This window comes from Drosophila tropicalis, unplaced genomic scaffold (genome assembly GCF_018151085.1).
Source record: "Drosophila tropicalis isolate 14030-0801.00 unplaced genomic scaffold, ASM1815108v1 contig_573, whole genome shotgun sequence".
In the NCBI taxonomy this organism is placed as follows: Eukaryota; Metazoa; Arthropoda; class Insecta; order Diptera; family Drosophilidae; genus Drosophila; species Drosophila tropicalis.
Window position 1 is genome coordinate 3,228,778 of NW_027173049.1, and position 27,005 is coordinate 3,255,782.

General features: G+C 35.6%; 2 protein-coding genes and 1 long non-coding RNA gene across 11 annotated transcripts in view; 1 reads left to right on the forward strand and 2 right to left on the reverse strand.

Annotated features, from left to right (window-relative positions):
• Sin3A (SIN3 transcription regulator family member A) lies at positions 1-26,383 on the forward strand. 8 transcript variants are annotated; one of them, XM_068287598.1, is made up of 13 exons: positions 5,780-6,090; positions 8,301-8,597; positions 8,676-9,138; positions 9,198-10,549; positions 10,620-12,238; positions 12,411-12,723; positions 12,785-13,160; positions 14,225-14,766; positions 14,832-15,161; positions 15,745-15,951; positions 16,016-16,246; positions 24,838-25,218; positions 25,286-26,383. In XM_068287598.1, the coding sequence occupies exons 3-13, from the start codon at positions 8,703-8,705 to the stop codon at positions 25,832-25,834; spliced, it is 6,336 nt and encodes a 2,111-aa protein (XP_068143699.1). In that variant the 5' UTR covers positions 5,780-6,090; positions 8,301-8,597; positions 8,676-8,702; the 3' UTR covers positions 25,835-26,383. The 8 variants fall into 8 exon arrangements, with proteins under 8 accessions (XP_068143695.1, XP_068143702.1, XP_068143701.1 ...); XM_068287594.1 differs by lacking the exon at positions 5,780-6,090 and adding an exon at positions 1-150 and having other exon boundaries at positions 8,301-9,138; XM_068287600.1 differs by having other exon boundaries at positions 5,779-6,090; positions 8,301-9,138; positions 14,243-14,766.
• Positions 3,728-5,547, reverse strand: LOC137575180 (uncharacterized). Of its 2 annotated transcripts, none has more exons than XR_011032127.1 (3): positions 5,332-5,547; positions 4,180-5,206; positions 3,728-4,109 (listed from the first exon to the last, which is right to left on the reverse strand). It is a non-coding gene; the product is annotated as an uncharacterized lncRNA (long non-coding RNA). The 2 variants fall into 2 exon arrangements; XR_011032126.1 differs by having other exon boundaries at positions 5,304-5,547.
• Positions 26,300-27,005, reverse strand: part of ClC-b (chloride channel protein 7) — a 3,200-nt gene continuing 2,494 nt past the window's right edge. Inside the window, 2 exon segments of the mRNA XM_068287602.1 lie at positions 26,300-26,667; positions 26,724-26,966. Coding sequence (XP_068143703.1) covers positions 26,545-26,667; positions 26,724-26,966 — 366 coding nt within the window. The 3' untranslated portion in view covers positions 26,300-26,544.

The window sequence follows — 27,005 nt, forward strand, 5'->3', positions numbered from 1 at the left end:
ACTGCGTAAAATCTATCGATATCGGCGTAGCAAGAAACTGACGTTTACGGAATTTTTGATAATTTTACCGACTCGACTAATTAAATATAATTTTAATCAATAATTGCCGACATTAAAATATTACATTGTGGCAAAACTCGCGTAAGACAGGTCTCTGATCAAGCCAACAGAAATATTTACTAGTTATAACATACCCATATTTAAGTACATTAATTTGCATATGTGTGAATAAGTCCATGTACATATGTTTGTACATATACATATGCAGTGTATACACAATTTGTGCGGCTGTATGTGTTAAAAAAAGCAATTACCAAACCAATGCACGAGTGCAAGTTTTGCGTGTATAGCATAATACAAAATTTATCTCAATGTACATATCTATGTAGGTACATATGCATTTCTCAAGCTACTTTGCACCTCCCCTACATTGTTAGCAGCAACAAGAGAAAATGAATTCAAAGTTAAGAGTAAATGCATGCATGTACATACATACATACATATGTAAAACTACTCTGTAAAAATACGCGACATTCTGATTGTGTATGTAAATTGTGTGCCCAGTGCCATCGAAATCGATCTAACCTCAATTCGTGTCCACACTTGATTCGATTCACTGCTTGTCGGTAAAGGCGAAAAGTAACAATAATTACAATAGAAATAAATTTTTGTTTTTATCGTTAATAATTTAATGAAATGTTGCTAGTGACTAATTTATCTCATACATATCGAAGTTTGAGGTTAGAAAAATAAATGGCAACACTTCCCTTTATCATTACTACTTCTTTCATGATTTAAAGTTTTTTAGGCAGGCATTTATGTACATTAAATTTTTTACAGAAGTACACACATACATACATACATGTATGTACATACATATGTACATATGTATGTATATTAATGAACCTGCGTTCCTGTCTATATGTACATACTTGTGTCTGCATGGATGTTTTCATAATCGCCTAGACATTCATAATTGCGCAAATAAATCCAGTATAACAAAGATATGTATATGTAGTTAAAAAGGATTTAAATAGGTGCTTAAAAAATAACATCAATGACGCATCCCAATTAATTGACACTCACTCACACACGTTGTCAAAATAAAGTTAAAATAATTAGCCCCGCTACCAAACAGTGTTGCCAGATGTGATGGATTTTAATGCAACGCACATAAAATCATATTAATATATTTTTCCGATATTTAATATATGCAAGAAATTGGCAGCACAATGTGTTTGTGTACCTATGTATGTGTGTATGTATGCATATGTGAAAAGGGTCTTCAATTTGATTAGGCTCTATTTTGTGAAATTTTAATTAAAGAGTTTGTCTGTCTGTTTTTTTTTCCTTTGGGTTGATGCAAACTTGAAAAACAAGTTAATACAACTTGTGCGATTTCAAACACCGCAAGATACATTTCTTTGGATTTTTTCGATGCCAAATGGGTTCTGGTATAACAAACTTAATAAATACATACATATGTATGTATGTATATACATACATACATAGATATACACACGTAAATAAAAACTGTTCCTACATACATATGTACATACAACGAGGAGTTATGTATTATATTTAGTAGTCGCTTGCATTTTGGTATATGTACATACATATGTATGTTTAAAATGTTCATATAATTAAACTTGTGCTTTCAATAAAAATACTTTTTTGTGTGGTTGCATACGTATGTATGTTCATACATACATACATGTAGATTGCAGTTCCAGAACGATTCCCCACACTTGTCGTTCGAAAATCATAAATCATTTTGTAAACTCTCGTTACGAATTTTAAGGATGTCCACAGGATTGGTACTGTAAAAGAATGTACATATGTATGTACTTACATGCATACACATGTACATATTTATGTACTTACATGCATACATATATATGTATGTATGTATTTATAAGATACCTTGTACGCGGGTTAGAATATTCTGCAATTAGAATGCATTAATACATTAGTACATACATATGTATGAACATGCGTACTCGATTTTACTTATTTGTTTATTAATTTACAGTCGTAAAATTTTTTTTTTTTTTTTACGCTCTCGCCACTTACATATGTATGTATGTATGTATGTTTTTTTTTTTTTTTTGTTCTGGAGATGTGAAAAAACTAAAGGCTCAAAAAAGAAGACCAAAGGTTCAAAATTTGCACTGTTGGTTTCCCCCCCCCACATTATTTTTGTGTTTTTCGCGGCAGCTTATTGTAACTGTTTTCTGTTCTAATTTTTTTCCCTCTCTCTTGTTGTCTAACTTGGAAAATCGAGCATCAACATTTCACAGGATGTTTGACTAGGTATAGAAGCTTAAGGAAGTCATCCAACATGGATGTGATTTATGTTCACCCAGCGACAAAAAAAAAAGCTGCACTTGGCCGGTTTGGAACTTGGTGCGTTTTTTGCTCAGAGATTCATCTAAATATCAATGCATTTATTCATTTAATTGTTTTTCGATTAATCAATCAATACCAGATAAAATTTTTAAAATTTAATTTTTTTGCGTCTTTTATCCAATTAGGAAAACAAATTTTTCTAAAATTACATATTAATTGATTTTTCAGTAAATTGACACTCTTGAGACAAAAAAAAAATTTAAGTAATAAAACAAACAATTTTCAAAAACAATAATTTTTATACCCTTGCAAAAAGGGTATATTAATTTTGGTCAGAAGTGTGCAACGCATAGAACGAAGCATCTCCGACCATACAAAGTATATATATTCTTGATCAGCACGAGTTCAACTAGCCATGTCCGTCCGTCCGTCCGTCTGGATCAACGCAAACTCCTCCTAGACCGTAAGAGCTACAGAGCTGAAATTTTGCACGCAGGCTTGTATATACTACAGGCGTTGTATATCTCGGATTCAGCCGGATCGGACCACTATATCATATAGCTCCCATACAAACCCCAAAGTCACGAACAGTGACTTTTCTCAATAACTTCGTTATTTTCTATGTTATTACCTTAAAACTTTATATTAGAGAGAGAGATTATATTATTACGCTTATAAACGACTGTGCCAAATTTGATCAAGATCGGATGACTTTATCATATAGCTCCCATAGGAACGATCGGTCGAAAACAGTGACTTTTATGAATAACTTCGTTACTTTTAACGTGATTGTTTTCAAATTAAACATTTGTTAGTTTAATATATCTGTTAATGACTGTGCCAAATTTTATCAAGATCGGACCACTATATCATATAGCTCCCATACAAACCCCAAAGTCACGAACAGTGACTTTTCTCAATAACTTCGTTATTTTCTATGTTATTACCTTAAAACTTAATATTAGAGAGTTTACTACGCCTATAAGCGACTATGCCAAATTTGATCAAGATTAGGTGACTATATCATATAGCTCCCATAGGAACGATTGGTCGAAAACAGTGACTTTTGTAAATAACTTCGTTACTTTTAACGCGATTGCTTTTAAATTAAACATTTCTTAATTTAATATATATGTTAATGACTGTGCCGAATTTGATAAAGATCGGGTGACTATATCATATAGCTCCCATAGGAACGATCGGTGGAAAACAGTGACTTTGATCAATATCTTCGTTATTTCCTATGATTGTAGGCCTTTCTTTCACAAGCTTAAGCCTTTTTAGATAAAACGTTCTTCCACATTGATGGCTAATAGGTAAGGAAAGAGTTACCAAAATAGTTGCAAGGGTATACAAACTTTGACGCGGTCGAAGTTAGCACCGGCCCTCTGGTTCATATTAATTTAACTATTTGCTGTTAATATAAATTATTATATAGTCCAAAATATTTCATTTTTAATTTTAAAATTAAATTATAAAGTTATCAATATTTGGTAGTGCCACCTTTGGCAAGGCCAAAAGCCTTTATAACACACCTGACCCTATTAGGAATGGACTCGTACCAAGTCTCCAGATAATCCGCCGTTATATCCTCGAAGCATACTTTCTATCGTCTTCATTAATTCCTGTAATAATTTTGGCTTTTGCTTTCGTATTTTGGCACTCATAACTGCCCAGACATTTTCAATACGATTGAGGTCAGGACTGTTTCCTGACCATTCTAGGTACCCAATACCTAATTCTGAACTCAAAATTTATATCTGTGGTTGGTGGATAGTTAAAGTTTATTAAAAAATTATTGGAATGATTCAGTCTTTAAAAACCACTTACACAGCGCGCCCGATGACAAGGCGCAGAGTCGTCCTGGAATATGGGCCCATTGTCTCTTTCAGTAATGGACTCAATGCTAGGCAGAAGTCCACTGAGACTGATTTTTTTGTACCTTTCTGCATTCATCATCCCTTGAAGCATAATAAGTGATTCTGTTTTGTATTTGGATGCATACCCATATTATAACAGTGGCACCAGTTTTCCGAATATCGTTCTCCCTTTCTGCGTCGAACTTTGAGGCAGTCATTGGATCCAATAAAATTGAATTTTTACTGAAGCAATCCTGGAGGCTCGTTCTCATAATAACGCGATTCTCCCGTTCATTTGTGCAATTTTTTCTGCCTGATCCTTTCGACCTTTCCAATTCCTCCGTCTCACGATATATTTTCAAAAAGCATTGAACTGAACTTTTATTAAAATTAGTTGTATCGGCTATTTCATTTTTCAGTGAGGGTCATCTGCTTTCCTTTAACCATAATGTTTAATGTTGACCAAGTTGAAGCTCCGCAAAATGAGATTTTAGCAACCGACAAGTCGAAAATTTTGCAAAAAGTGAAGAAAACAATCGCGGGGACTCTCCATTATAAAAGTTAAGCGACTAGAATACAATTTGGGGGAACACCGAGCTATAGAAGGCAAAAGTTGCAATAACAGTAAAGTGGAGTTTTTATTTTGTCGCTGGGTGTAGGTGCCCTTAGACCGAGAATTCTCCTCCGGCGATTGAGTTTCATTCTATCATTGTTTTGGCAAACTGCACATATGCATACATGTACATATGTACATATGAATGAATATGTTGAGGTGAGAGAATAAGAGAGGTAGATGAAATACATACATATATGTATGTATATGTATGCACGTATGTAAAAAGTAGTTGCAAAGTGTAACCGTGGCAGTGTTAAAGCCCGATAGTCTGTTTGGTTTTTGATTTTCAGTTTTGTCAATTTCATTATCGTCCATTCTCACTCGTTGTTATTTCTGTGTTTGGGTGTGGGCGCTCTTTTTGTCTATCTCTCAACTGGCAGCTCTGCAATGTAAAACAGGGTGATGTTAGTAATGACTTTGCATACGTTATTCAGCTTGCAATAGCACCCTATTTCTTAGTTTTAGCACTCTGCACTTACTAAGCCGAATATATACATATGTACATACATAAGTTCCTTTTTTATTGCTATTTTAATTAAACTTAAGTTGTTGTAGAGAGAATTATAATAAATTAAGGCTTATATTCCACACTTTCCACCACACGCCTTAGGTATAGAGACATACATACATACATATGTAAATATGTACATTTTTTAAAAAATGGGTTTTTACAACGCCAATGAAAACCAGCAGCAGATTTGTATACGTATGGGTCCATTTTTAATGCACGAGTTGCCACCCTATTTGATTTAAGCATCAATAGCAAATAAATTCCAAAGCAACACTGCGCGCGCGCTACCTCTCACTCTTTTGCACAAACACATACACAGTGGCACGTATATATGTATGTATGTATATATATATATATATATATATATATATGTATGTGTAGTCTGTAGATAAGTTCGCTCTCTGCCTGGTCGGGTCGTTCATTTCAATCGAAAATGTTTGCGGCGGCGTTAGGATGTACGAAAACGTTTTCTCGCAAAATTTATGTGACTATTTGTGAAAATTCAGTAAAAAAAGGAAACTGTGAAAAATTCTGTGGCCATTGCGGAAAATATTTCATATGCGCAAATCGTCCTTAAAAGAAGGAATAATTATTTTGATTAAACTCTCCGTGGTTTTTAACCAAATACGAGAAAAAGGTGAATCGTGATGTGCGAGAAACAAAATAATAAAAAAAGTAGTATTGCAAGTGCAAAATACTGCGTAAAACGTGAAAGTTTCTAGTGCCACACAATCCTCAACAGTTCCAAAGCCAACGTCAGTTTATAGTAAATACATATACAGACATTGATTTCTATGTGTTCGTTTATAAATACATACATAAGTCCAATCGTACATTCATGTGTATGTATACGTTTCCGAAATACACATCGGATTTTTTGATCCGTTTTTTAGGCAAATCCAAAATTGGTTGACTTAGAATTTGTAAATTAATCATCTTGAAAAAATCATTTCACAGTAAAAACAAAAAAAAAAAAAAAAACATGTCAACTATACGACAATTTTAGGTTAGGTCAATTTCAATTGGTTTTATATACAATCAAATACATATACATACATATGTACATCTGTAGACTTAACATGTATGTACAGAGAGCGCGATGAAGAGAACAACAAAAGAAGAGACTGGTATATTCATACATACAAATATAGCGACGAGGGTATGGTTGTTTTCTCTCTCTCACACAGCAACGTACACACAATCTCGCTAGCTCAGAAGAGAGAAGAGCCTATATACAAGTTTTTTTTTTTTAACATTGCTTATGAACTGACTGTATTTTTTCTTCCATCGTTCGCCGCGTTTGATGCGCCATTCGTTTTTAGGGCTGACTGGCAGATGGCTTGGCCCCAAGAATCATCGCAACTTGTTTTTTTTTAAATTTTTTTTTTCTTTCGATTATAGTCAGTTAGTTTTAGTTGTTTAATATTTTTTAATTGGCTATGTATGTATGCATATAACACTTTTTTCCCCATATGTTTTGTTTGCAAAAATTTATTAATAGATCAGCCAAGAGAATGTATAAATAAATGTGTGTTTGTGTGTGTATGCATTTGAATGTGTAGTGAGTAAGAGAAAGATTAAAAGTCCAAGTAACGGCGATCGAGTTTTTGCATTTTTAATTATGTACGCTTGCACTCTTTTTCTGTCTACAACAAAACAGATAAGATAACATTATTTATGTACATACAAACTGACAAATGTAAAAATTGGCAGAATAAAAAATGGAGGGAAAATTTGTGCCCACATGTCTCTCCTTAGCACACATACACGTAAGCACGCACACCTTGAACGCCCCATTTTTGTGGAGCTTAGTGATAATGAGAGAGAGAGAGTGTGCTCAAACCACCGCATACATACAGAGAAATAAATACATGCATATGTATGTATGTTTTTGGTATGCATTGGCGGAACAAAAAAATTTTCAATAACATTGGAGCGTAAAAAGATGAAACAGAAGGAGAGAGGCAACAAAAACACTAAGGACACATTAGATTTTTTCGTTCCATCAATACATATCGAAATCATTATTTTACCGTTTTTCTCCGAAATAATTTTAATTATTTCTTTTCGTTGCCGCGGTACAGTTTTTATTTCTTAAACGCAGGTAGTTTCCGTATGGACAGAAGATTTTCTTTTGCATCGATGTAAAGTGTATTTACAAAATATGTTTTCCTTTGCTTATGCGACTCTCAAATGCCCGCCAAAGTGCATTTGTTGTTGGGTAAAAAATACGCAAACACATTGATTCTGAGCCCTCAAAACATTTTATTTTTCTGTCCTCTTCTCTACGTATGTTTCAAGTTACTCTCTTTATGTTTTCTCTCTCCCTGTCTCTTCTTGACTTTGGTTCTGTTGCTGTAGTGAGAAGGAAAGCCAAGTCTTTATATGTACATTACGTACATACATACAGACATGTGTAGATTCACCACCCTTTGTATTTCTAGGCTGACGGCTTCTGGTTGTTGTTGCTTCTCGTCTCTTGTAAGTTTTGTAGATACACATAAATGTGTTGTTTGCATGACTACTCACTCATTTAAAGCTACATATTTATGTATGTACATACATATGTATTTCGAATTGTATATATGTATGTATATAGCTGGTTGACGGCTTAGGCATCTTCACTGTACACAATGCACTTACATATGTACATATTTACAAATATTTTTAGATCCAAAATTCTTTATTTGTAAAAAGTTAGGGAAATCGATAAATGCATAGGAGTGAAACTAAAGTTTGCCTAGTTTAAAAATCATTTCGTCATGTTTGTAGTAAATAATTTTCACTGGCTGACAAACTAACCTGGTGCTTTTAAAAAATCTATGAATGTACTTTAAATGAAATCGATGCCAAAGCTTTAAAAACTCAATGCAAACAATTATTGTTGTGAAAATTAATACAACAAAAATATCTTGCTGTTTTACCGCATTTTTGATTTAATTTTCAATCTTATATATCATTATAGAATTTTAAAATCAACATTGTACTAGAACGTTTATCTACAAAACTCCAACTCTTAAATTTTTGGGATTTGCAGCGCATATCGCGCTAGCATTGCGAAAACCAAATGCATAGATCACATATTTTACACCAAGATCAACATCCGCGATTCGAAGAAAGGGAGGATAAGCTTTTGGCATTGAGACATTTGGAAAAACGGCGACTACGAGCGTTAGCAGATATATATTATTGTCATATACGCTCTTAGAACAAAGAAAAAAGACAAGCAAGGAGCGATAACCTAAACTAGTAATCAAAGACGGTAGGAAATCCAACAAGAGACACATCAGAAATAAAATTATAATCTTTAGTAATAATAAGCAATATAAAAAATCAAAAGGAAACAATACAAATACAAAACAAGAAGATGATGAAGCGCACTCGCGTTGATGAAGTGCAGTTTGGCACACGTCCTGGACCCCCAGTTCCAGGAGGTGGAGCTGGTGGTGCTGCTGCAGCCAGCGGTATTATTCCTATTTCCACCTCAGGCAGTCCCAGTTTGGGTGTCAATGCAACGGGTGTTACTATTGGTACAGTTGTACCAAGTGCCCACAATGCTACAATTAGTGGAATGAGCTCCATTCATCATCGGCTTTTGACTCCACAGCATGGAGGCGCCCAGACCATAGCGTATTTGCCGTCGACCACGCCCACGGCAACTAATTTGAAGACAACGAGCTCACTTGTGGATAATCCGACTACAGGTGTGGTGGGACCTCAGGCGGCTACAATGGTTGGTGGAGGGGGTGCTGTGGTTGTCTCAACAGGGACTACCGGAAGTCAAACATTACAATTTACCACAAGTAAGCCAATGAACTCTAATACAAATTGTATTGATTTAACAAAAACTTATTTGAAACAGCGTATAGTGTGGCTTCTATCCAAGCTGGAGGACCTCTTAAAACGGGCACATCGGATGGCAATACTGTGCAAATTCATGTTACTGGTGGTGTACCATCTTCTGGACCACTGCCGGCTAATACACAGAGTATATCGAGCAACGCTCAAACAGGACAGCCCGTTCGACAAAGAACAATAAGTGGCACCCAGACCCAAAGTAGTGTTGCTGCCGTAGTCAGTAATCTTTCATCCACGTCAACACAGCCGCTTCAAACTTTAAGCACTTTACCGACGCCGCCGGCGGGTCATGCTACTCCTCCATCATCAGCAAATCCAATTACTATAGGGAGTATAACGCCACCACAAGGCGGGCAATCATCTGGCGGAGGCAGTGCCACGCCTCGCCTTAAAGTGGAAGACGCCTTGAGCTATCTCGACCAGGTCAAATATCAATATGCAGATCAGCCTCAAATATATAATAACTTTTTGGACATTATGAAGGAGTTCAAGAGCCACTGTATAGATACCCCAGGGGTAATAGAGCGCGTATCCACACTTTTTAAAGGACACACAGAGTTGATATATGGCTTTAACATGTTTTTACCACCGGGATACAAAATTGAGATTCATTCTGATGCCCTGGGTTGCTCGGTGCCAGTTGTGTCAATGCCTTCGCCACCTGGAGCACCCTCTAGTACAAGCACAGTACATATGATAACTGGCAATAATCCCCTGTCTAGTGCGGGACATTCTTTAAAGACACCCACAGGAGCAACTAATGCTCCATTGTCTCAATCAGGTGGAGCCACTACATCTGTGACAGTTGCACAAATCCATGCAACAGGAACGGGAGCTGTTAATTTAATGACTCATGGAGGTGCATCTTTGACGCAAACTACAATGCAAACTTTGCAACAGCAGCAGTCGACACCCACTCAGTCGCAATCTCCAGGAGCGCCGCACGGCCATGTACACGTAAGCGTGACTAGCTCGCCTCCAAGCGGCCAACCGCATACAACATCAGTATCGTCTGCGGGAGGACCCAACGTGCCACAGAATTACTCTCGTGATCGTGAGCGTGCCACAATAACGCCTACAGCTGGTCAAGTAGGACACGGAGGCCCTCCCGTTCCAGTAACAACAACAACTAGTATTGTGGTAGGTGGACCACCTACCCCCAATTCCTTGAGTGAATTAAGTCCGCATGGAGGTGGCGGCGGAACAGGAATGGGAGTAGTTGCAGCAGCAGGTAACCAGCACAATTTACATCATATACAGCAGGCGCATCAATCCATTCTACTGGGTGAGACAACCGGACAACAAAATCAACCGGTGGAGTTTAATCATGCCATTACTTATGTTAATAAGATCAAGGTGAGTTAATATCTCATCCTTTTAGATTAAAATATATAAAAAAATTTTATTTTTATGCTTTCCAATGAAGAACCGTTTTCAAAATCAACCGGCTAAATATAAAAAATTCCTCGAGATTCTTCATGCCTATCAAAAGGAGCAGAAGGTCATTAAGGAGGGTACTCTAAATCAGGGTAAAATGCTCACGGAACAAGAAGTTTATACACAAGTGGCCAAGCTCTTTGGACAGGATGAGGATTTGTTAAGGGAATTTGGTCAGTTTCTCCCGGACGCCACAAATCATCAATCGTCAACTACAGCTCCGACGAGCTCGGGCGGTGGTCAATACCTCTCGAAATCGTCGGCAGCAGCTATACACAATCATCATCATGACCAACAGCAGAATAAGCAACGCCTACCCACAGCCACATTAAGTGGCGGTGCTCATATAAGCATGTCATCGACTACGTCATTACCAGCACCGCACAGTGGCGGATCTCCGCTTCATTTAAGTAGTGGAGCCACCCTTTCGTCTGTTGATAATAGTGCAAGTGCCCATGCGGCTGCAATTGGAAATTTATCGGCTGTTAATACAAGTGTCAGTATAAAGACCTACAACAACAATAACTCCCAACAACAGAATCACGCAATGGCTAGCGGTTTATCCAATAGAAATGATGTTATTTTTGATAAGGACTATAATGCTGGCTTGTCATCTAGTTTACAGCCACATCAAAGGGCACCAGGCATTGGACATCATCCCGCGAGTGGTCATCCTGTTGGTAATCTCCGCCCCGGTGGTCTTCTTTCATACGATAAAGAACATCGTAATAATCATCACGTACAAAGATATGTCGGGAGTCACCACCATCACTCTCAAAATCAAAGCATTGCCCAGCACGTAAAAAAGTCGCCTATATATGGAGGAAGCGGTTTATCTGGTATAACGCATCTCAGCGATCATTCATTGGATCGTAGTTCGCCTGGTGTCGGTTATGCGACGACACCGCTTACAACTGGCACAAATTCCTTTCATTCACATCACAATCAGCAACAGCTTGGTTCAGGTCACTTATCTATCTCCAGAAGGCCATTGGAAGAACATGCAGTTGGGAGTGGAGGACCACCTCCAGCAAAAAGACCAAAACCGTATTGCCGAGATGTTAGCTTTTCGGAAGCATCGAGCAAATGCACCATTTCGGATGCTGCATTTTTCGATAAGGTACGCAAGGCATTACGCAGTCCAGATGTTTATGATAATTTCCTGCGATGCCTTACACTATTTAATCAAGAAATTGTTTCTAAAACGGAGCTACTGGGTCTTGTATCGCCATTTTTGACAAAATTTCCCGATTTGCTGCGTTGGTTTACCGATTTCCTTGGACCCACTGTGGGAGGACCTGTTATTGACGGTTTACCTTTGGCAGCCACGCAACAGCGTCAAGGTGGCAGTAATAGTTCCAATGATCGGGCCGGTATTCATCAAAGCGCAGCCGATTATGTGCAAGATGTGGATTTGTCCCTATGCAAGCGTCTTGGGGCCTCTTATTGTGCGTTGCCTCCGTCCACAGTCCCAAAGAAATGCAGTGGCAGAACGCCCTTATGCAAAGAAGTTCTTAACGACAAGTGGGTCTCATTTCCAACCTGGGCTAGTGAGGACTCCACATTTGTTACTTCCAGAAAGACGCAATTTGAGGAGACCATATACAGGTAAAATACGTATTTTATTTTCGTTTTCCTCAGTCTTTTGTGCACTTTTCATTTCTATCTAAGTCTTATATACTTTCTTAATTTGATTATTGGTCACTTTTCTTTTCTTTTTGGCTTTCATTTATTTTTGAATTAACCCAAACCCACCCACACATATTCTAAACCTTAAAAGGAATATTCACAGAACTGAGGATGAACGCTTCGAACTAGACCTTGTAATTGAGGTCAATAGTGCTACCATTCGAGTTTTGGAGAACGTTCAGAAAAAAATGTCACGGATGTCCTCAGAAGAACTATCTAAGTTTCATTTGGATGACCATTTGGGTGGAACCTCTCAGACCATTCATCAGCGCGCCATTCATCGCATTTACGGAGATAAGTCTGGCGAAATCATTCAGGGAATGAAGAAAAGTCCTTCCGTGGCTGTGCCTATCGTTCTGAAGCGCTTAAAAGTGAAAGAAGAAGAGTGGCGGGATGCTCAAAAGGTTAATATTAATAATTAATAATACCTTCTTTTTAGTGATGTTTAAATTTTGCTTTAAACAGAACTTCAACAAACAATGGCGCGAACAAAATGAGAAGTATTACCTCAAATCACTCGATCATCAAGCCATTAATTTTAAGCCCAATGACATGAAGGCTCTGCGCTCCAAGAGTCTATTCAATGAGATTGAAACATTGTATGATGAACGTCATGATCAAGAGGATGATATGGTGGACTCAACTGGTCCACATTTAATATTGCCTTATAAAGACAAAACAATTTTGGATGATGCAGCTAATTTACTTATCCATCATGTTAAACGACAGACTGGCATTCAAAAGCAAGAAAAGCAGAAAATTAAACAAATCATTCGACAATTTGTGCCTGATCTCTTTTATGCGCCAAGGCAGCCGCTTAGCGACGATGAGCGTGATGATGGTATGTTATAAAACAGTCGCATTCTATGCCTGCAAGTTGAAAATACTTGTTGTATAGTTCTTAACTTATTAGGAAGATCTTCTGACTATATACATTATATATTTCAATTCACCACTAATACTATTTTTTTCGTGTCCGTCTGACGACTTTTTATTTATATAGACACAGCATATAGCAATACCAAGCATTTTGATCGCGTTTAAGCGTAGCTTGCAAATAACAGTTGACCATTTTCTTTAGTTATAGTATGCTCACGAATAAAACCGAAATAATCTCACACAATTGATTTCGGGCTGAGCAGCTGACTTCGTATCGTTTCGTTTTTGTTTTCTGTTAACCGCTTTCAGCGGCGCTCTTTGTTTTACGCTCATTCATTGAACGATGTGTGAATAGAAAAATGATAGATTATCGCACAGGGAGAGTCATCAAAAGGCCGAATGCCTGAAAAATTCAATGAAATGGGTCTTCTCCTAGTTTCAATAGAATTTATTAAAGTAGTAAGAACTCAAGCTTCACGGCTAATTTCGATGTAAAAATATTTATTAATCTGTGCACGTTGAATTTACAAACAAAACTAAAGAGTAACCTATTAAGCTACAATAAATATGATTACATACGCAAAAGACCTATTAGTTAACACAAGAATCTCCTTGGGAGTGCTTACATTGATAGCTAAGAAAAAAAGTGCTTTTTTTTTTTTTATTACTCATCACGACGAAATGCCAATATATGAAATTCTGTAATAAAATAAAATTACACGTTGCAACTAACATGCAATGCATTTAATTCCCCAATTTGAGCTAGTTCCTAATTATTAAGTTGTGTTTCTTTTTTTAATTCCGTAAATGTTTTTGGTTTTTTCCTTTCTTTTTTTCATTATTTTTTCATATTTTTTATTGTAATGTAACCAAATATATAACATAAATATTGTTGATTTATACAAATTACTACGGATACTGATTGCATCTACGTCGCATCTGATCACATATAACTTCAACCAAACAAAACTACACTATTCAATTACCACACAACACAACGAATCAAAAATCGCATCGTTTTTATAGCCTTTCAATTTTTGGTAGATGACAATACAAAAGTGGACGTTGATTCTGTGCCATTGCATAGGACTGCAGAAATGTTATCGTCCACGAACAGTGCCTGCAACAAGGACAGCGAAAATATCGCCAGCCTTACGTCTTCGCCTGCACGAAGTATAAGCAGCGCATCTGTGGCAATTAAAAAAGAAGTCGGTGAGGCTATTACTATAAAGCCGACAAGTGCACCGAACAATACCGTAACTGGGCCCAGCCCTAATATCGATGATACTGGTCCGTCGACATCAACGGTGGCAGCAGTAGACGATCTCGGGTGCTCAGCAACGACGTCCAACGCTAAAAGAGATTCTTTGAGTCAAAGTAGTAGAGGAGACGAGCAAACAAACACCAGCATAAGCTCTTCATATCCTATAGCCTCCTCCTCATCTAATAGTTCACGGGAAGGTGAAGTTTCGCTTCCTGATATTGAAGTTAAGCAAGAAAAGCATTCCGTAGAGTTTGTCCACACACATTCTGCTTTGCTGCCTTTGCATGCTCAGAGTCAGCATCAGGTAAGTTAGTTTTGGACAGTCAAATTTCTGTAATAAATAATTTTTAATTATTTATTATGTTCCAGGATGAGTCGTATTCGTTATTCTTTGCCAATAATAATTGGTATTTGTTTCTGCGTCTTCATGCGATTCTCTGTGACCGCCTGCATGCAATGTATGAACGCGCACGTCTATTGGCAATTGAGGAAGAGCGTAGTCGAGCAAATCGGCGCGAAAGCACTGCAACTGCGTTGCGGTTGAAACCAAAGCCAGACATTCAAATGGAAGATTACTATCCCACGTTCCTTGATATGCTCAAAAATGTGCTTGATGGTAATATGGACTCGAATACGTTTGAGGATACCATGAGAGAAATGTTTGGTATCTACGCCTACATATCCTTCACGCTTGATAAGGTAGGTACAAAGAGCCGCTGAATGATTACACCGTGACAAAAAAAAGGCTTGACCAAGCTCGATGGTTATTAGTTTTTATACCCTTGCAGAGCGTAGTGTAAAATTAGTCAGTTGTTTGCAACGCACAGAAGCAGACGTTCCTGAATTCATAACGTATATATATTCTTGATCAGCATGAGAAGCTGAGTCGATATAGCCGTGTCCGTCTGTGCAAATCAAATTCACGCTCCCATTTTAAGAGCTATCGGGATGAAACTTCTCTCTCTTTAACTCACCCGGGGAAATAAAAAGCCCCCCAAAAAAAAAACAAAACATTGGCCCTTGGGCTGAACAGATGGAAATCTTTCCAAGATTTGTGGACGAAAATTTTAGAAGTATATGAAAAAACCTTTTTCGGAAAAAGTAACAACTACACAAAAAATGAATAAAACTATTGTGATAAGTTCAAAATCTAATGATGCAGTTCGAGTCTTAGACCTGATATAAGGTAAAATTGTCGAGTTTGGTCATGTCGTAGCATATTGTTAGCCTATTGGTGATTGGGAGTGTTCCTTGATTTTATTTTTCTTATTGTCTTTGTTAGGTCGTTTCTAATGCTGTACGTCAGCTTCAGTATTGTGTTACTGAGAGAGCTGCTTTAGACTGTGTAGAACTCTATGTCACGGAACAGAGGCGCGGTAGCACTGGCGGTTTTTGCAGAGATGCTAACAAGTGCTATGAGAAAGAGATGGCTTATCAGCGAAAGGCAGAGAATATACTTAATGAAGAAAATTGCTTTAAGGTTTTCATTGTAAGTGGTCATTTGAGTTAGACAACTATATAGCCATTCTATAATACTTGAAATTTTATTATAGTATAAAATTGATTGTCGTGTAACTATTGAACTTTTGGACTCCGAGCCTGAAGAGTTGGAGAAATCCGTCATTAAGGAACAGAAATTCAGCAAATATGTGGAACATTTGGCAAACCCCGCCATAGATGTTAGTGGCTCTGATAGCACCAACATAACATCAAATACACTTTTAAGTCTTGATATGCCCGAAACATCTGAAATTAAAATGGAAGAGGAGGAGGAAAACGCTGAGGTGAGTGGTAGTAGTAGCAACTTAGGAAGGAGAAGCAGAGGTCACATGTTGTTAAAAAAATAGGTGTGACGCTAAGGATTTGAAAAGTGTCTAAATAAAAATAATGTGGCAAGTTTATCAATCGAAGAACCCGAATTTTTTAAGATTCGTAATAATATCATGGAATAAAACAAACAAACTTCGGGTGATAATTAGCAGCCTTAAAAAATTTGTTTGACAACAACTCCTAATTTACTTTCTTTTTCAGTTGGCCAAAAAATAGGTTTGATCAATTAGTCTATTTTTGTCTAATTTGAACATTTATATAAAAATATCCGGCTTTCAATAAACGGTTTACAACGGTTTACTTTGTTTTAAAAACGAAACCGCTCCCTACAAATTATTATTTTTTTTATACCCTTGCAAGAGTGTATTTTAAAATTGGTTAGATGTTTGTTAAGCACAGAAGATGTTTCCCACCCCATAAAGTATATACATATGTATATTCTTGATTAGCATGAGAAGCCATTTCCATTGTCAGGATTGGACCAATATATCATAAAGTTCTAGAAGAAACATAGATGAAGAAATTGGAGGATCTCAATGAAATTTACTATTATGATAGTTTTAGATATAAAACCTCAGATCCCAAAACTTTAATCTGATCGGATAAATAGAACACAAGTTACAGTCAATATAAATCAGCTCTGCTCCCAGTGTTGCCCAATGCCTACTGTGTCATTGGTCATCAACAGAGCACTGTATGTGTATGCATGCCGTGCTTTGCTTAGGAAATGATTGAAAAAGAAAAAATTGAAGTAAGAATGGGATTAATAATAATAATTTGTTTGTGTATTGATGACTTAAGTTGCAGAAAACAAATTTTGAACGTGTAAAAATATTATTGCCAAGGACTGCAAGGGTGGTGGGTATATAAACTTCGGCAAATCCGAAGTTAGCTTCTTTGATATTTTTTATTAATATTTGAAACACACATATTGAAGTATTAAGAACCTTTACGAAACAGTTTTCTAATCGCAAAACTTGCCACATCATTTTTACAAGCTAACACCTATTATTTTAACCACATGTATGTAAATGTGATTGATGATAAGTAATTAACCATGTTTGTGTACTTATGTTTTAACTAACTTTTTTTAGTTGTGTACTGACATGCAGTTGAATAGCGATACGATTTTTTATGCATCGACATCTTTTTACCAAACAGATGCAAGATAATCAAATTTATTGATTTTCGTTGGTTGTATACTGGCAAACAGGAACATTTTTGTCCATAACTTGAATAGGGGCAACATGTTGGTTTATGTAAACAAGAAGTTAGATAACATTTTGTTTTTGCTTTTATTAATGCTTAATTAAAGTTTTTTGAAATAGTGTTTAGAACCACCGTTCTTTGAAATAATACCATACCAGCAATTATGCGATTGAACATCTGAAGAGATTAATACCACACCATTGACCGACGAACGTTAAGATTCTTGAGGAACATTCAATTGAAATGACATAAATTAAAACAATGGTTTGTCGGTTGTAACAGACATTGATTTAGACGGAACCGATGTTGTAAACTTTAATTTACACGATGTTTAAAAGAAAAACACTTGGCTTTTCGCCACCATAGCTTTGAAAAATTAGTAATGGAACTGCAATTTGTTTTCTCTAAAATTAATGTAAAAGAAAAAGGAGTGCTGGAGAAAGCTTTTGTGTATCATTATCGGATCAGTGTCACAGATCCATTTTACTTAATTACATACAGATCGGTAAAAATATTTGTATCATTGTTTTGATTTTGGTTTTTGGTAAAAAGATGTCAATTTATAAAAAATCTTATCCATATTAAAGTGCAATGCAATTTTTCTTTTTTTTTTTCTTCTTTCATCCCAATAAAAACATGTACATACATACATACACACTCATACATATCATATAGTAGCTCATAACTAATTTCGTGCGGAAATGCTGGAAAAACTTTAAGCCCGTATAACCTTTAAATTGATAAAAAAAAAAAAAAAACACTGTAAATGCAGTCTTGATTGGTAGTCTTTCATTAATAATAAAAGTTTTTTTTTTGGATTCCACAAATAACATTAAAAAAATTGAAAAACTACGAAATCGGTCCAGTCTATTCGAATCCCAGGCTTCTGTGTGGGTATTGCCTTTTTCAATGTCACAGCTTACTTTGTGCTGAACTCGTAATCCAAAAAATTTTTGTAAAATTTGAAACTATTATCGTATACCCTTTAATTAAGTACACAAAATTTAGAGATGGTTTCTAACAAGTATTTCCTATATCCCAGTTATAAGCAAATTAAAGGCCGTTTTTCGAGCAGGTTAATAGCCTAATCAAACAACATTCAAAGAAACAAGTTGACGTGTTGTGCCTAGACTTTGTTGATTTATAACAAAAGATAATTTCTGATTAGGAAAGTTTAATAGACTATTTTAGATTTGTGTCCTGTTCCTACGAGGATTTTAAAACTTCAAATAACAGTTCCGTCATCAAAAAAAGGAAAGTAAGTCGTCTTCTAACTCTTAAGTCAGATGTACAGTAGAATCCGGGTATAACGTCCGACCGGTTATAGCGACTAATGATGTGACTTATTTATATAAAAGGGATATAACGACGAAAATCGTCGGTCCCTTTAGCGTCGTTATAACCAGTCTCTACCGTATTTTAAATTTATAAGAACAAATGCTCACTCAAGCATATGCGTACCCTAGCGCCCCCACCAGCCAACGGCCAACTTATGGAAAAATGTTTATATGCATATCTTTATGTCCGATTTGGATGAAATTTGGTATGTTGCTGGATATTAATATTATGTATTCGAAGGCATAAGGTAGAAAATTACGGAAGATAATAAAGTTTTTTCAAATTACAGGGGCGGAGAGGGGCGTGTCAAAGTTTTAACATACATATGCAAAAATTGCGCATTAAGCAAATATACATACATACATACCAATATGGAGTCTCTAGCTAGAATAGTCTTTGAGATAAATGTTTTTATACCCTTGCAGAGGGTATTATAAAATTGGTCAGATGTTTGTAACGCACAGAAGGAGACGTTTCCGACCCCATAAAGTATATATATTCTTGATCAGCATGAGAAGCTAAGTCGATATAGCCATGTCCGTCTGTCCGTCTGTCCGTCGGTGTGGCTTTGTTTATCCCTTGCGTTGTTTTTTACTCAGCCATCTTTTTGAATTTAAAAAAATTAAGAGCTATCTGGATGAATTATTTTTTTGTCTGTTTTTTTTTTTGTGTACTTGTCCACGCGATTTGTGGCGTGGGTTGGAGGCTCCCTCGGTTGGGTGGGTGTTGGGCTGCGGTAACAGGCTAGCCTGGTGTGAGGCCACTTGAACACGGGTGAGATAAAGTATGATAATCTTTGGGATCGGACTACTATATCATATAACTCTGGAACAAAAATTTTTGCAAAAATTGGAGTATCCCCATGAAATTTACCAATATAATAGAATTTGATATAAAATCTCAGATCCCAAAATTTGACCCTGATCGGATAAATAGAACACAAGTTACAGTCTATATAAATCGGTTCAATCGCTGCCGGCAGCTCTGCTTGCTGCCTACTACGTCATCATCAAATCAACAGAGCACATGCATACACACACAGACGCAACGCTACATAAACTGTATGTGTATGCGTGCGTTGCTTTGCTTAGGGAATGAGGGAAGAAGAAGAACAAATTGTACATAGTATGAAGAGTAAAATTGTTTTGTTTGTATATTAATGAATTGAGTTGCAGAAAACAAATTTTGAACATGTGAAATTATTATTGTCAAGGACTGCAAGGGTATATAAACTTCGGCATAGCCGAATTTAACTTTGATATTTTTTTTCTAATTGTGGGGCGAAAAGGGGCGTTGCAAAATTTTAAAATAAACCAAATTTTACTTTATGGTGTCGGAAAGCTTCCTTCAGCCTGTTACATACATTTTGGCGACTTTAATATAGATTTCACCCTATAGGTGCATTGTACAAAAAAGATTTCCAACCTCTAAAGCTCTCATGTTGGCTAAAACCCTTATAAATCTACATATTTAAATATTTAACAGTATGTATGTATGTATGCTGAACAATGTTAATGCCAAAGAGGTCTTATTTGAACATTCCAGAAAACAATTTTTGTATCTCTTCGTGTTTTTTGTTTTTTTTTTAAGTATGCACGATATATGTAATTGTTTTGTTATGTTTATCAATGGCTCTTATAGACTTTTTAGGCCTTTAAGGTTAGCATTTAATAATGCTTAACTTAAATAGTGTATAAATTTGAGTGAATTATTGCAACCTTATTGGTGAAAGTAACCGGTTGCCAACCTGAGCGAAAGCCTACTGCATTTACAGTTTATCCATATACCATTAATATATACATATACATACAGTGGCTCACAGCTTATTTCGTGCAGGGGTGCAGTAAAACTTTAACAGCGTGTACCTCTTAAACTATTGAAGATATAAAAAAAAAATTTAAATGCAGTTTTATTTAGTGATCATTTATACTATATTTAGGTACTTTATTGTTTTTCTTACTTATAAAATAACTTTTAAAAATTAAAAAAATGAACATTGGTGGCTTTTTCTATGTCACAGCTTATTTCGTGCACTGCACTTAACCTTAGAAATTATTTTAAACAAATTAATATAGTATTTGGTTGGACACCCATTTTGTTTAATGACCTCTTTAATGCATGTTTCCATCAAGAAAACCAAATTTTTTGTGACTTTAGTGGATATTTTTCCACACTCTTCCATTAGTGCTTTTTTAAGGTCATTTTTATTGGAAATTGACCTTTTCCGGATGGTCATGTCCAATATTGCCCACAAATTTTCAATCCCATTAAGGTCAGGAAACTGGACATGAGGACTGACCACATCTGGGCAATCCCAGATCAACCAGGACTGGACAATGCCGGATTTGTGTTTTGGGTCATTGTCTTGATAGTGGGTTTAAGTTCTGATTATGAAGCCCGGTATTTCGTTGGCGCCGAACATATTGCATCGAATCCGACCTAAGGATATTGAATTTGGATTCATCTGCATATATTACTTCATTCCAGAAAGAAATTGAGCGGGAAACATGATCCTTGGCAAATGTTACTCGACACTATGAGCCCACTATGAAACATGGCGGTTGAAGTGTCATGGTTTGGGCATGCATGGCGGCTTCGGGAGTTGGAATCCTGGTTTTGATCGAAGGAACAATGGACAGACATATGTATCTATCAGTTTTAAAGGATAATTTACTTCAAAGTGCAGAGAAATTGGGTCTAGAGGGCCGATTCCGTTTTTATCAAGACAATGACCCAAAACACAAATCCGGCATTGTCCAGTCCTGGTTGATCTGGGATTGCCCAGATGTGGTCAGTCCTCATGTCCAGTTTCCTGACCTTAATGGGATTGAAAATTTGTGGGCAATATTGGACATGACCATCCGGAAAAGGTCAATTTGCAATAAAAATGACCTTAAAAAAGCTCTAATGGAAGAGTGTGGAAAAATATCCACTAAAGTCACAAAAAATTTGGTTTTCTTGATGGAAACATGCATTAAAGAGGTCATTAAACAAAATGGGGGTCCAACCAAATACTATATTAATTTGTTTAAAATAATTTCTAAGGTTAAGTGCAGTGCACGAAATAAGCTGTGACATAGAAAAAGCCACCAATGTTCATTTTTTTAATTTTTAAAAGTTATTTTATAAGTAAGAAAAACAATAAAGTACCTAAATATAGTATAAATGATCACTAAATAAAACTGCATTTAAATTTTGTTGATATCTTCAATAGTTTAAGAGGTACACTCTGTTAAAGTTTTACTGCACCCCCTGCACGAAATAAGCTGTGAGCCACTGTATATGTACATATACATACACATATATGTACATATACATATACATATACATATACATATACATATACATATACATATACATATACATATACATATACATATACATATACATATACATATACATATACATATACATATACATATACATATACATATACATATACATATACATATACATATACATATACATATACATATACATATACATATACATATACATATACATATACATATACATATACATATACATATACATATACATATACATATACATATACATATACATATACATATACATATACATATACATATACATATACATATACATATACATATACATATACATATACATATACATATACATATACATATACATATACATATACATATACATATACATATACATATACATATACATATACATATACATATACATATACATATACATATACATATACATATACATATACATATACATATACATATACATATACATATACATATACATATACATATACATATACATATACATATACATATACACTCCCATTTCTTCTTTTACCTTACTCTCTCCTTCTTAAAACCAACTTGCGCCTTCGCTGCCCATTCGTATTAAAACCAACTATGTATAATAAATGTATCACTAATTAATGCTTTTTTGCATTCTTTTTCTCTCTCATTTTATTCCGATTTAATTTTTTTTTTTGTACCAGGTCAATTCCAAGGCTTGAAATAACAAAATAGTTTTGATAATTTCATTGAATAACAAGAAGAAGAAAAAGTCATATTGTAAATTAAAAAAATAGTAATAACAGTAACACAAAAAATCCTTTTTTTTTTGTTCTATAACTAATTAAATATGTTTAATAATTATTAAATCACTACTAATTGCCGACTACCACATGAATCGCAAACTAGACCAACAACTAAACCTACCCTATGTACATACGAATGAAATAATAAATGATATAGTATTTGCAGAGAATATATTATGTTCAGCTGTAATCATTAAGTGCACTACACACCACCCACACACGCAATACCTTGCATAGTAGTAAATTTTCTTATTTTAAACCACTTATTTAGGTATAGTTTAAGTGGTTCATTTCATACGAAGAACGACTAAAGGCAAGTTAATGAATAATTGTTCGCCAGATGCTCCCAGTAAACTATGGGTCATTTTTTATTGTATACTTATGTAAATATGAATTTTATATAGTCTTTAACTTTGTACATAGATGGGCTACATTTAATTATACCCTTGCAGAGGGTATTATAAAATTGGTCAGATGTTTGTAACGCACAGAAGGAGACGTTTCCGACCCCATAAAGTATATATATTCTTGATCAGCATGAGAAGCTAAGTCGATATAGCCATGTCCGTCTGTCCGTCTGTCCGTCTGTCCGTCTGTCCGTCTGTCCGTCTGTCCGTCTGTCCGTCGGTGCGTACGCGTTTTACTCAGCCATCTTAAGAGCTATCGGGATGAAATTTTTTTTGGGAGCTTTTTTTTACCCGGGTGAGATAAAGTATGAAAATCTTTGGGATCGGACTACTATATCATATAGCTCTGGAACAAAAATTTTTGCAAAAATTGGAGTATCCCCATGAAATTCACCAATATAATAGAATTTGATATAAAATCACAGATCCCAAAATTTGACCCTGATCGGATAAATAGAACACAAGTTACAGTCTATATAAATCGGTTCAATCGCTGCCGGCAGCTCTGCTTGCTGCCTACTACGTCATCATCAAATCAACAGAGCACATGCATACACACACAGACGCAACGCTACATAAACTGTATGTGTATGCGTGCGTTGCTTTGCTTAGGGAATGAGGGAAGAAGAAGAACAAATTGTACATAGTATGAAGAGTAAAATTGTTTTGTTTGTATATTAATGAATTGAGTTGCAGAAAACAAATTTTGAACATGTGAAATTATTATTGTCAAGGACTGCAAGGGTATATAAACTTCGGCATAGCCGAATTTAACTTCTTTGATATTTTATTTATAAAACTTCGCAATATTGGTAGCTTAATTAGTTAAGGGAAAACAGGAGTAATGAAAAATTGACACGCCATCGGCTAACGAAATTCTGAACTTTATACCACTTTCGTGCAAAAAACGAAAAAACAAAACAGCGTAAAAAAAGACATACATATGTACTAAAACTGTAAATCGTTTCACGTTGACTAAAAAAGAAGATTTTTAAAAGATAATAATAAAAGTTTATCCAAGTGATTTGGCAATATTATATAACATAATTTGCATGTGGGAGGATGATTCTATGGTACATTAACCTCTTATTTTAGACTTAAGGCAAGGTAAGTTCATTCCATTTAAAACTTGGAAATATTTTAATTACATATTTTATCATTTTCTAAGTTTGAATTAAACAAAAATTAGAGAATAGGAGTAAAGTCTGTTTCGATTTTTTTTTTTGTATAACTGTTTTAATATTGTCGATAGTATACTTCAAATTTTCGATTTAGTTTAAAATGTGTATATATATAAATATACACTCGTTTATTCAATCTTGGAACCTGTTTTTGGCCTGGTACTTTTTACATTGATTCTTTTTATATTTATCATAAAACTCTCAGCCATGTTCTCGAAAACAACCACATATTTACACAAAATGCATCTGCATGCTGCCTAGCCATTTTGCTCCATATTAAATATAGTTACAAAACGTTTCTCATATTCTAATTGCAGGGCCAAAATCGTGGTGATAAGAGAAAGCCTCGTTTCTTGCTGCGTAACAAACGTCGATCACAGCTACATGAGGAACAAGTGCGTCAATTGTTCGAACAGAAAAGAGTCGAAGAACAGCAGAAGCCAGCAACCACCTTAACGGCAGCAGTAGGGGTACTTTCAACGGGATCTGAGTGTTGTGATTCCCCAAATAGCAATAATAACAATAGCTGGAATAAACGTCTGCCTGAACGATTGGGCACTCCCCAGGTGGGTCTGGCCGAGCGATATGCATTTAATGATCGTGACGAGATTAATGCGATTGTCAGCAATGGTCGCTGTTTTGTGACGAGCAAAAATCTCAAGTTACTTAAATACGATGCAGTGCGTCGTGCCAAGAAGGTGAGTGACTCCATAACATAACAGTTAGCCAATTAATAATAATTTCTCTCTCTTCTAACTACATTAGAGTCATTGCCGTGTCACACAGGCCAAACATGCCCAGTTTCAAATTTTTGTGAACAAATGGCTTCAAAAGTATGTCACTGATCAACAACATCAGCATTGTACAGACTGGCTACTAGGCAGGACACCCGAACAAGTTTGTTCAAGTGGCTGGGGAATCACTAGCAAAACGAAATTGTTGCAAAATAAAGATACGTCGAGAACGCCGTACCGCGTATATAGTAAATATAAAGTGATTCCAGCCGCCCTCACATTATCGACCTCTTCATTGACAACATCAGCGATAGCAGCTCATGAATCAACATCTATGCTGTCCTCCTCCACAGCAACTGCTTTTGCTTCGTCATCTAGCTTAAACAACACCTCAAACAACACTATTACCAACATCAGCACCATTTTGACATCCACTGAAACCACAAGTTCACCTAGTATCAGCGGAAGCAGTTCGAATCGCACTCCACAGCAGCAGCACTGCAATAGTGCAGCTGCTGCAGCCAATGTTTCTAGCAATTCTGAAGCGGCTTTACAGCAAGTGCGGCCTATGGAAAGCTAACCGCAAAGGGGTTGGTCAAATACCTTTACATGACGATAAGTGTATTTTGTCTATGACTGTATTTATGCCGTACGATATATCATTGTGATACTAGTTCCACTTGAACTTTACCAAGTGCTGTCTATTTGATGAAAGTCCAGTTTAGCGTAGTATAGGTTTATTAGAACTTAATATATTTCAAAGCAAAATTATAATCTATTTGTAACTATCAAATCTAACACTTTGTACAAAAAGTCATTTAGTTGTAACTCTTTAGCTATAGACGGTTTTGCTTCTAATAAGAAGTTTATAGGCTAAGAAATTCAATTGCATCAATCTACAACTTTAAGTTATAGCATTATAGTTCGTAAGCATTCTTGTTCGTAAGCGACATAGTAGTAGAAAAACACTCAAAAGAGTTAAATTTTGAATATTTCATGTGCACTGAAGAAACATATTAGGAGGAAAAAAATTTGGAGCTAATGATTGTGCTAGTAACACATAGTAGACCCATTTTATTATTGGTTACTACTTATTATAAATAAAAATAAACAAATTTTTAAATATTCATTGTTTTGAAAAGCGTTTTTATCCTATGTGTACGAGCCAAGAAAATTAATCAATTTAAAGACCAAAAACATTTATATTTTAGTTTGTATAAACTCAAAAGTCGGACAGAAGCCAAGTTTGTTGCATATTCGATAAAAATATTTTTAAAAGGATAGTTGTGTTTATTTATAGATGAAATCTCTTCGTGTTATAATGCCAGCTATGCGGTTCTCATTGTTAATTGCTAGCATGTGTCGTAATCCCAATGCACGAAAGGTTTGAAATATCTTTGGCACAGAATCGTGCTGGAAAAAAAAATATGTATAATCATACTATGATTTTTTTAAAAAAGAGCATTTACCGTGTTAACGCGTATCGGGGATGGGTTCATGAACATGGATAAATCAACGCTATAATTCTCTTTATTGTCCAATTTGCGAACGCTTTCGATTGATGGATATCTTGGATATACATCTCGAAATGTTTGAATGGATGTTTCTGGCTCCCAAAAACGTTTATTTTCTATATACAGGGACTTCAATAAGATTACTATTAACTGGGAGCGCAAAATAATACCACACACACGGCCTTTAGAACGAAAATTCTGTAATATATTTGTTTAGTTCGCAAGTAAAAGAATAAG